Raw genomic sequence first — 10,925 nt, forward strand, 5'->3', positions numbered from 1 at the left:
TCTCCAGACTGAACGATCACAGTTCCCTCAGCTGCTCCTCATAAAGACTTGTGTGAACATGTGGTTTGTCATTGAAATGCCTGTTCTGTGACACTGAAATAAAGACAATACCCAACGTAAAAGGGAGGTTTATTGATGTAAAAGTACATATGATTATGATACAGATCTGGAGAGATGGGCCGTTGAAAGGAAACAGAGAATCAGACACTAGCTCAAATGACATCACAGACTCCCGCTGTGATTAATAAGGTGAAATGGCCCATTCCAGAACTTAATGACAGAAGAAAATAGGGTGATTGACCACTTGTTCCATATTTATGATGGTCCTGCAGGGGAAAATCCAAAAGAAAGTAGTCTCACTGAGAACAAACCAACAGCTGCAGGATATTCACAGTTGGACTCAATGATCTTAAAGATCTTTTCCAACCTTAATGATTCTATGATTCTATGGTATAAAATAGCTGTTTCAGGATACAGGGTAGTTAGCCCCTTCTGTGCAACACAGACAAGAGCTGGACCAAGGGCTGGCAGCAAGTTGTGCCCTTACCCCCTGGGAACAGCTCAGCAGATAACAGCCAGCATAACTGTTGTGCTGAGCAGGACACAGACCTGGACCTCCCCTACAGCGGGATAGCATCATACCTCTGACGAGTCAACACACCACCTCCATGATTCATGTCACCTCAAGTGTGCTCCTCAGATAATGTGTCAGCTGGCCATAAAGGGACTTCTGTAAGTCCATGTGAAGCACCCTGCTTGTGCCCATGAAGTATAGGCTTCAGAGGGGAGGTTTTCAAGGACAGTTGTAGGTAGATTATTGCTTGCTAAGTGTCGATGCTTTTGAGGAAACTCCAAAGCTATTTCCTAGTCTGTCTGTTATTCTGCACTTTGGGTCTCATCCTACAGAGAGACTGAGCTCTTCCCATGAACAGCAATGTGGTCTCCACTTAAGAGTCCAGTGATCGTGTGGCATGGGACAGGATTTGGCTGCTGTCTCTGGCTGCTCTCTGAGAACCCTAGTGGAGACTGAAGACTCCTTTTCTGCAAGAATAGTCATTGCTTTACTCACCCTGCCAATCCCTCTGCTCATGCTGCTTTATACTTCACCTTCTTACCTTTCTTTTTACAAACTCTTCTCTCATCTTTCATTCCCCACTGCTTCACCCTCATTGCTGCTTGTTTTTTTTTTCCTGGCTTTCACTTACCTTTTCTAATCATTAGTCCAATTCTGCAACAGCGTCTTTACAAGGTGATATATACTGAGCAACAGCATACTCTTCTGGAAAAGGAGGAAGGAAATGTTCCCATTAGCCTGGAGACCACTTCTTGTGCCTTTACCTGGAGGTGGATATACCCTACACACGCTTAAGCTAGAGATCCTTGAAATCTCCTCTGTTCTGGGACATGCATTTTTGTAACTTCCCAGTCATGCCTTCTTGTCACCTTGGGCATGCGACCAAGCTCACTAAAGTGCAGCCTCTCCCCCAGCACTAGCTCCAGTTCCTGGTAGACTTCAGAGGAGTGCTGGTTCCAAGAGGGCTGGTTCTGGATCTCCTGTAATGCACACAGTGCTGCTGCTCACTCTTGTCCCTCCCCACCACTTCATGCTGGTTAAAATCGAAGACCTACCTGTTTCATAGTAATCATAGATCTGCACAGGAGCTGGCTTGGGGTGGGTCACTACAAAGTCCTGCTCAACTGAGAAAGTTATTTCTTTCCTTTTATTCTGTGAGATCTGGGAATGGAGGAACAGGGGTCACATGAGTATTTTTATTTGCATAACACCATCTGGAGCCAACCAGGGTGGTAACTGATTGATTGTATATTCCAAATCCCACTGATGCCACACATACAGATGTGGGATATCCATTATCTGCCTGCCAAACTGGGATCAGAAATACGTTTGGAGAGTCCAAAATGAAAATGACATGAAGAGTTTTAAGCTTCCTAGCCTGCTTGTATTACAAGATTCTGTAGTTATTACACATCCTATTGCCAGAGAGGGAAAAGATGTCCCAAAGGACTGATCTTAATTCTCCAGGACCTTCTGATGGTCAGGAAGATGAAGTCTGGCATTCCAGCCCCTCCCATTTCAGACATAAACATAATGTGCCACAAAGAAACTGGGAATCAATGTACATCACTGGGATATTGGCTTCTGTTGTTAGTTCTGCCGGGTTCCAAGCCAATGTACTTTTAATATGTAAATTCTGATCCAGGGATTAGATTACAGATTAGATTTGGGAATGAACTAGTGTAAGAGAAGGAATGGAAATTTTTCCAGAGGTGATCAGAGCGGTGTTCATATCCTGTTGGAAGGACTGAGGTTTTCGAGAAGCCTGCCAAGGGGACAGACACACAGAGAAAACTCTTTTCTGGTGTTTATCTGCTATTGACTGAAAGGAGAAAGAATTTTGATTAATTTCTATGTCCTTTTTTAAAACAAGTTATTTCTAGTTGCTAGTAGGGCAGGCATCAGTTCAAAGCTGTTTGGGAGGTTGGGATGTTACATGCAGTTTGAGGAATAAGTAGCTTAGTGATTACAGTGAAAAACTGATGGGGAAGGGAACAAGATAAATACACTTCATAGAGTGCATCCGCTCTGTAGGTGCATCTATTACATGCTCTTTGCATCCTTTGTGAAAATCAAATAGACAGTGATCAGAACTTACATTTTCCAGATAAAGGAGAACATGGTTTTTCTTATTTTCTACTTGCATCACTGTATGACCATCAATGAGCTTTAAAACAAAGAAATGGACATAAACGAATATATCTATAACCCATGAAAAAACAAGTGCTACCTCAGACCCTACCACTACATGCCTGTGGGATTCATTCTGTTCCTAGCCAGGTATCAAGGGCTGGCAGCTGATTTTGAGAGACCACATGTTGCTGAATAGATGGAGAAGGCTGAGCAAAAACTGCCACTTGACTTAGCAGGGGGTATGAGCACTTCCCAAGTGTGTGAGATGAGATACACTGCAGTTCATTAGGGAGTACTGCCTGCCTCCGGTGATGTACAGATTTCAGAACTAGTCTGGTAGATTTCCCAACCTTTTCCTACCCGGGCAGTGCCAGCTCCCAGATGCAGCTGCCAGCTGGTCAGGCTCTAGCTGGAACCCTTCCTAGTTTTTAATGTTGGAAGGTCTGTGTGCCTGCAGCTCCCTGTAGGGAATTCCCTCCACCCAGTAATGAAGACTGTGCACCTCACAGTGTTTGTGGGTGAACAGTTCTTAACCAGGCCTCTATTTTCATCATGACCGGTCTTCTCCTCTGTCCCTGGGGTGACTCATTTAATCTTGCTCCTATAGTTTACCTTATCCAGGGAAGACTTAACAGGAACAAAGCCAGAGAGCATCTTCACATCAATAATGACCATGTTGGAGCTGCTACGCTTCCCCGTGTAACTGAAACAACAGAAGCCCCTGTCAGTCTGGACCGTGCCCGGGGAAGCAAACCTCAACTCTCTGTTCCTGGCCTCATACAATGTGGGGAGGCTGGAGTTACTCACATGCGTTTGCTGATGGGCTCAGATGGGAGACACTGGGGAGGCCCCTAGTATGAAGGGGCCAGATATGGGCTAACACCATCAGTTACTGTCACAAAGGTCTTTTGGGATATTGTGTCTTACAGGCTGATATCATCAACACGTTGATCAGCTCATGGTTCTTGACTTTATAAGCAGAACTGAATATACACAGCAATCTTCTCTGAGTGTCTTGTCATCTGTGCAGCTGGTTTGTTGATGGAACATTACCTGCTTATGAGGACAATATCAAATTTTCCTGGTCGATCCAGTGGGCAGGAAGCATTTGATGTGTTTACTGTGAGTGAAAATCCAAAGGCACCCTCTGGAAGGTGAATGTTGTATCTCAGCACTGTCTGGAAGAGAAAAAAACCTTTTTGTTCATGCACACCAAGGGCTTTTCTTTGTGTTCCAAAGAAACAAGTGTCAGACTTAGTGAAGTTTCCTGGCAATGTTGCTCTTGGTTTTATGTGGAAGATCCTTGCTTACATCAATGGCTGACAAAACAGAATTCTGTTTTTGATAGTGAAAGTGCTTGTACCCAGAGTCATCTCCAGAGAGAAACCAGTTGCTGATCAGAAAGGACTCTTTCTCCATCCTCTGACTCCACAGGAGTCAGAATGTGGAATGGGGAAAAGAGTGTTTAAATAGTTTAGGGAAATAAAATAATTAGGAAAAATGAAGAGAAGTTGGATGGAGAATTATCAAAAACATGACTGTATTGTATGCAGAATGCGAGACACAATGAAGAGGAGAGCAGACACTTACCTGCATAAGTACACAACCACTGCCATTCACTGATTGGCTGTATTTCCCAGGGACCTCGGGAAGGGGAGTCTCTTGCAACAGGAGCCTATTTGCATTGTTGACAATAAATACCTTCTCAAAAGGCTTTTTGGAAGTGATCTTGACAACATTCTGTGTAACAGAATTGTAGGTGGCCTCACCATATGCAGCGAGGGCTTGAAGAGCAATGACTGTATCCTGGAGGAAAAGAAAATAAAAGGTCATTAGCTACATAGCATGACTGGTGCAGAGGAGGTCAAAGTCACCGTTCCAGTATGAAGCACAGTTGCTCCATCCTGACTAAAGAAACCTTGAATTTGTGGGTAACTCCAGGGTTCCCATATATAAGGAGCCATGTCATTCTGGCATGCATGGTTTAGGGTGGAAGAAATCTCTCTACTCATATGAAGGTCTCAGAACATAAAATCTGAGTACTAGAGCACACTTGAATTTTTCATAGTGGTGAAGTGTGTGTTTTCTAGGGAACTAGAAATAGAGTGCTTTTTGGTCATGGAACAGCTGTCATGGTGTTTTCTAGGCTCATCCCTGACACAAATATCTGTATTTGTTGCTAGTCAAATTACTCTTGTATGGCTTTAACCTTTCCATAGTTAAGAAGAGGAGGAAAAAAATGGTATTTTGGTCTCTCTAGGAGAAAGACTTGATCTCTGTGTGTTTGAGACAGCAAATACAAAAGAGAAATAAGACTAGTTAGTCAAAGGCCCACTGGCACCCTGAACCAGTGCCCCAATTCCTAGGACTTGCTGGGGAGCAGAAGGGGATTTCGCCACCTGGGTGGAAGAGAAACCTCCATAGGGATTCTGCTGCCTGATGATCCACTGCACAATCCCTGAGGCCTTTGTGAGATCCTCTTGATTCTGGTTGGGTTTGTAGAGCAATGCCAACAGCACATAACTGGTCATCTCAACTTCAGCTGATGGGGCATGGTCAAGGAAGGAGGGAGATTTTTCTGATGGAGACTTTTCCGCCTGGTCCCAGTGCTGTGAGCCATCTGAATAAACAAAAGAGAAGGTGAGGAGCAACCAGAATAGAACACAGGTGTCACTGTTCTGTGCTTCAGAGATGTACTATGTCCTGGCCCCTTTCTTGCAAGTACTCTTTACAAAGCAACAGATATGCTGTAAGTTAACTCCATAGATTATTTGTGGAGGTTGGTTCATGTGTCTATATTCTCAGTATTGTCAAGGTTAAACCACGTACCATCCATAAGGTCTGTTCCCTCTTCCCACCTCCCAGATTCCCCAAATGGATGAAACTCACCAATTTTTTTTAACTCTCTAAGGAATGAGTCACATTTTTCTGCCTTCCCAGCTAAGCAGAAAGCATAGGCCATGAGTGCTTGAGTGTAAACATCACTGATATTCTTCTCAGATGCAGTCTCCAGGCAATAAAATGCATTTCGGAGTACTGGGTACTTAAAAATAAAAAGAAAAATTAACATGTGGATCTAATTCAGGACAGTAGTCTTTGACTGGCCAAACAATTATTTTCTTTAAACTTGTTCTTCATCCTGTCACTATTACAGCAATGAGAATGGGACTTCAGTTTGTATAGTGACTAGAGGAGAGAGAATACAGAATTCTCTCAGGAGGGATTTCAGACTGAAACATCATACAAATGAAGTAGATGTTCGGTGTGTTCTTGAAGATGTCAGTGTATAAACAGAAGACTGTTCTGTTTCTTTCACAGCTAATTCCTTCTGCTTACCTCCATGATAACAATTCACTCTGCACTTCTGTAGTCATGTGTCTGTTGTCTTGAACAAATCCAACCTAGTAGTCTCTATCCTCAGTGACTTGGGTGTAATTTTATTTTAACTCTGTGGAGTTGTAATAGGTTTTCACCAAGTAAAAAATGATGACAGTTTGACTCTGTGTCCTTGCATTATCTAATCAGGAAGGTCCCCAAAAAGGATATGACAAATTGGAGGCAGAGAAAGTCATATATTGAAGTCTAATATCTTTGTTGTAGTCTTGTACTAGCCACTTTTGAAAAAGGACAGATTGGATTTTCACTCAGATGGACCTTTGTTTTCCCAACATAGCTTTTAGTTCTATTTGTAGACTTTATGAATTTACCTGAAATAACTTACTTTCTTGACTGAGCCAGGTTTGAAGCTAAGCCATACTGTGGGGGCTACTACTTGTCAGGCTTTTTTATCGAAAACAAAAAGGTGTCACTTAATATTTTGGGTCTCTAAAATAGAAGACGTAATTCCGCTGAGGTCTGTACAATTTCTGCTTGAATATGGGTGGTTGAAGAGGTATAGAGATGGGGAACTGTTCTATCACAGCAACTAGTGCAGATATAGAGCAGGTTCACGTTCCCCGGTATCTCTTTCTCCCTCTGCCTCTCTTTACTACCTGGACAATTTGTAGCAGACACTGGAGCCAAGTCAACAACTAGGGACCAATTCCAGCTGAATACTAGCAGTTGAAGGTCTCCTTACCAAGCCGGAGTGCCCAGCTTCTAGCATGGCAATGGTGATGTAGGCAGAAAGCAACAGTTCAGCATCTGCTCCTCCCTGTAAAGGACACAGAGAATTTTCAGTGAACGTCAGGAGTGAGAAGCCTTTATATATGAATTGCTATGTCCCAGCTGGACACAAGGAAGGAGAACATACACATAGCAGGGATGGCTTTTAAATCAAGAGAAGCCTGCTGCTATCACATCAAAAACATCAATCCCTCAAGCTTACAGTCCTGTTACCCTATCTCAGGTGCTCAGAAGACGTAAAATACAGTGTGAAGAAGCTGACTGAGCTGAAAATAGTCATTGTAAGGTGTGGAGAGTTAGCCCTTGGCAGAGGACAGGCATTAGGAGTAAAGTATAGTTTTTGACAGTAATAGGATAGCATGTTCTTAATGATAACAGTGTAAATTTGACCAAGAAATAATTCTCTACCACCTTCAAGGCGTTGTTGAAGAGTGTCCCAACACTTCGGAAGCAGCCATCTGGCTTCTGTTTGCTTGCCAGCCACATCAGGGTTTGAGCCTGGACATTGTCATCAACGTAGATGAAATGACTAGATTTTGCAAATGATTTGTACACAAAGGCAGTGAGCCTGCAAGAGAAAAATGAAGCTGTGAGGTGAGCATTGGAAATAGGAACAGAAAAAGTCAGCCCTTCCATTCACGCTAGGCAAAGCATGAAGAGTTACAGCCAACATGTTGGTGGCATGCTTTGTCACTGTGTGCTCCTTGAGGAGAGAGTAGTTAAAGGAATAGTAGCTAGATGGGACACAGGAAGGGTGTCCAGCACACTCTGGGGCTGATCCCAGCTACAGAGCACTGCAATGCATTGGATTTCATGGGAGACAGCAGGAGCGCGAATCAAAAAGTCATCTGGGTCTTTAGGGGTCACCTGTCTGCGCACCTGTCCTGGTTTCAGCTGGGATAAAGTTAATTTTCTTCATAGAAGCTAGTATGAGGCTATGTTTTAGATTTGGGATGAAAAAAATGTTGATAGCATACTGATGGTTTCAGTTGTTGCTGAGCAGTCAAGGACATGCTGGCCTGTCAGTGAGAAGGCGGGGGGTGCGTGGAAAGCTGGGAGGGGACACAGCCAGGACAGCTGACCCAGGCTGGCCAAAGGGATATTCCATACCATATGATGTCATGCTCGGTATATAAAGCTGGGAGGAAGAAGAAAGAAGGGGGGAACATGTTCGGAGTGATGGCATCTGTCTTCCCAAGTAACGGTTACGTGTGACAGACCCTTGCTTTCCGGGAGATGGCTGAACCCCTGCCTGCCGATGGGAAGTGGTGGATGAATTCCTTCTTTTGCTTTGCTTACATGTGCAGCTTTTGCTTTCCCTGTTAAATTGTCTGTATCTCAACCCACAAGTTTTCTCACTTTTACTCTTCCAATTCTTGCACCCATCCCACCGCTCAGGAGTGAGCAGTGTGTGGTGCTTAGTTGCTGGCTGGGTTTAAACCACAACAACACCCCACCTGGCAGGGTGTGGAGAGCCATTTTTCTTAGTACTTACAGAGTCCGAGTCCTCACCAGCTCTGTACATCTGATTTAGCTCGCAAAGATGCCTCTTACCAGCATCATGTAAATTGAATGCAAATTCATTTCTGAGCCATTTCTTTTCCCAGTCACTTACCACGTGTTCCCTTCTTTATCTCTAGTGCCAAAGATGCTGTAGGACCCATCGGGATGTTTGTATGACAGCTGCTTCTGGTAGCCTGCAAAAACATGGAAGAGGAAGTGTTTCCTAATTTAAAAATAAAACCCTATTCTCTTTGCTATCAGATTTATCTGAAACCACAGTGGGAAAGCTCAGGCAATATACATCTACCAAGCAGTGGGGGAGCCCTGAGGGAGCTTAGGTGGAAGCATGGAGCATCTTGTCCTGCAGAAACACCGAGTCACAGAATAGGCAGAGCTGTATCAGCTCTGTGCTCTATCTAAACTAATAGGATTAGGATACATGCTGTGCCTGAGTGGAAAAGGAGAAAGGGATGAAAGACAAAACCTCAAAGGAAACATGACAGTTGAGTGTCAGCAAAATAGGATAAGACGACAAAGCAAAGGTCTTGATCAGGGCAGTCCCTTGGGTCACTGAGCTGTGCTACAGCAGCAGTGCCCTACTGCTGGGATAGCTGTGCTCTTGCTTCTGCTCACTGGGCCTCAGTGGGAATTTCAGCATACGTCGTAAGGGAAGCAAAAAGCTCTCACCGCTCACTAAATAGCCGATGGCCTTGGATTTGACCTCCTCACTCAGCTGCCCTGTCTTGTTGAGATAGTTCAGGACGTAGATGTTGGGCGCAAACAGGACCATGTTCTGCTCCCCACAGCCAAACGGCATCTGGAGGAGCTGGTGCACATTCTGCATAGCAGTGCCCATGATGTCACCTGGGGAAGAGGAGATGCCAGGGGGGGATCAGCACAACTCGTGGCCACTGAAATAAACAGTAATTCCCATTCCGTAGGTAGAGACAGGGAAAGCCCACGTGGGGTTGCAAGCCTGTCTGGTACTACAGAGATTTCCAACAAGCATGAAGCTCTCAGTTGCTGATTGAGTGATTTGTTCTGTTCTGCTTTGTGGTCAACAAAAAGAAACCTTTTCCCTGCCTCTCCTTACTTAGTCTAAATTGCCCACACTGGAAACACTACCTGAATTAGTGCCACTTCAGGCAGATAGTTCTTATTAGAAATGAAAAGAACTTCCAGGAAACTCTGTTTCCAGAGGAGGGAAGGGGAACAGCCTAGAGGTGCTACAGTGAACCATGTATTATGGAATTAACAACTAATGCTGAAAAAGGATGTTGGTTATGAAGATGTATTGTAGACCACCTCTAAATTGTTATTTTTAGGGAAGATAGCACAGATGCAGCAAGGGATTTCTGTAATGAGATGAAATCAACATTACAAAACAAAGATTTTATGACTAGTAGTCATGTAACCCAGTTCAGGTTATTTCCAGGAAAAGACTGAAAAGATTCCACTAGCTTCTCTGATTTGCAGGTGGGTTAGTGGAAAAAAAGTTTTACTTGCATGAGTCTGGCTGGGGTCATAACTCAGAACTGTTCTACTTCAGAGCAATACAATCAAATGCAATAAATTTAAACAGAAGAGTGAAGGAGGATGTAACCAATATTTAAACTTAATTTCTCTGATGCAGCAAAGAGCATTGCTGGACAGGATGAGAATCAGTCTCTTTGCTCATGAATTTCCTACACAAAGAGTGGAAACTCACATTTTGAATCCTGAAAAAGCTTTCATTTTATGTTTTTACATTTTCTTTCTTTTTATGTTTTATTAATTATGTATTTACCAACAACAGAAAAGGAAGCTCTGACTGATCCTTCCACCAAATTTGTAGGTAGATCTAGAACAACATCTTGAGTAACCACATCATCTGTGGAGAAAAATATTAAGTATGTTGGGGTCATTTGTATAGAAACATTGGTTATAGCAGTGAAATGCTCCTGGTAGAAATTGCACAGTGCAAAAGTGCATGCAAGAGACTGCAATAGGCAGAAACTCACCGCTGTCTCCAAGGACATCAAGAGAGAAGGGGGCACAGCAAAACCCAAATTGTGAAAAACAGACCAAATGGTGCAGTAACTGTCATTGCTCAACAGAAATCAGCTGAACAGGGTAAGGTTGGTGCTTTTGGGATGTAGTGTCTGTGAACCTTGGGGATTTCTTCAGTGGGACACTGGGAAGAGCTGGTCGGTGAGGGTGAGTGCTGCTTTTGTGCCTCTGTTAGGCAGAGCCTCCAGGAAACTTTGGAAGCTGTTTGCACTCAGCACCGAGATGGTATGGAAGGGAACGTTACATTCCCTCTCCCATTCCCATTAGAAGCAGAAAGCTGAGAGACACAGTTATTCTTGGAACAGGGGACAGCAGTCAAACATGCCTGTGTGAAACACAGAATAGATTTTGCACAAAAAGGTCATCTCTGATGCATCGGAGCACTGTTGACCGCAGCACAGACACTGCCTAAATGACACGCACCGGATCACACATGAAGTTTGTAGCAGGGAATTGAACTGTAAGCACTCACATTAGCTGCCATTTAGGCAACTGCAGGCAAAAAGGGACGGACAGCATCAATGAGCACTGTAGGAAAGAG

General features: G+C 43.8%; 1 protein-coding gene across 1 annotated transcript in view; it reads right to left on the reverse strand.

Annotated features, from left to right (window-relative positions):
- Window positions 1-1,217: 1,217 nt before the first annotated feature.
- LOC104627453 (ovostatin-like) overlaps window positions 1,218-10,925 on the reverse strand; it is a 27,001-nt gene continuing 17,293 nt past the window's right edge. The window contains exons 23-35 of the mRNA XM_010295721.1: window positions 10,122-10,205; window positions 9,023-9,199; window positions 8,448-8,529; window positions 7,244-7,400; window positions 6,786-6,860; window positions 5,597-5,750; window positions 5,107-5,327; window positions 4,298-4,513; window positions 3,761-3,885; window positions 3,320-3,410; window positions 2,673-2,741; window positions 1,630-1,735; window positions 1,218-1,279 (exon numbers count right to left, since the gene is read on the reverse strand). Of these exons, the coding sequence (XP_010294023.1) occupies window positions 1,218-1,279; window positions 1,630-1,735; window positions 2,673-2,741; window positions 3,320-3,410; window positions 3,761-3,885; window positions 4,298-4,513; window positions 5,107-5,327; window positions 5,597-5,750; window positions 6,786-6,860; window positions 7,244-7,400; window positions 8,448-8,529; window positions 9,023-9,199; window positions 10,122-10,205 (1,619 nt within the window). The remainder of the gene's footprint in view (window positions 1,280-1,629; window positions 1,736-2,672; window positions 2,742-3,319; window positions 3,411-3,760; window positions 3,886-4,297; window positions 4,514-5,106; window positions 5,328-5,596; window positions 5,751-6,785; window positions 6,861-7,243; window positions 7,401-8,447; window positions 8,530-9,022; window positions 9,200-10,121; window positions 10,206-10,925) is intronic.

Source organism: Phaethon lepturus, unplaced genomic scaffold, assembly GCF_000687285.1.
Source record: "Phaethon lepturus isolate BGI_N335 unplaced genomic scaffold, ASM68728v1 scaffold2371, whole genome shotgun sequence".
In the NCBI taxonomy this organism is placed as follows: domain Eukaryota; kingdom Metazoa; phylum Chordata; class Aves; order Phaethontiformes; family Phaethontidae; genus Phaethon; species Phaethon lepturus.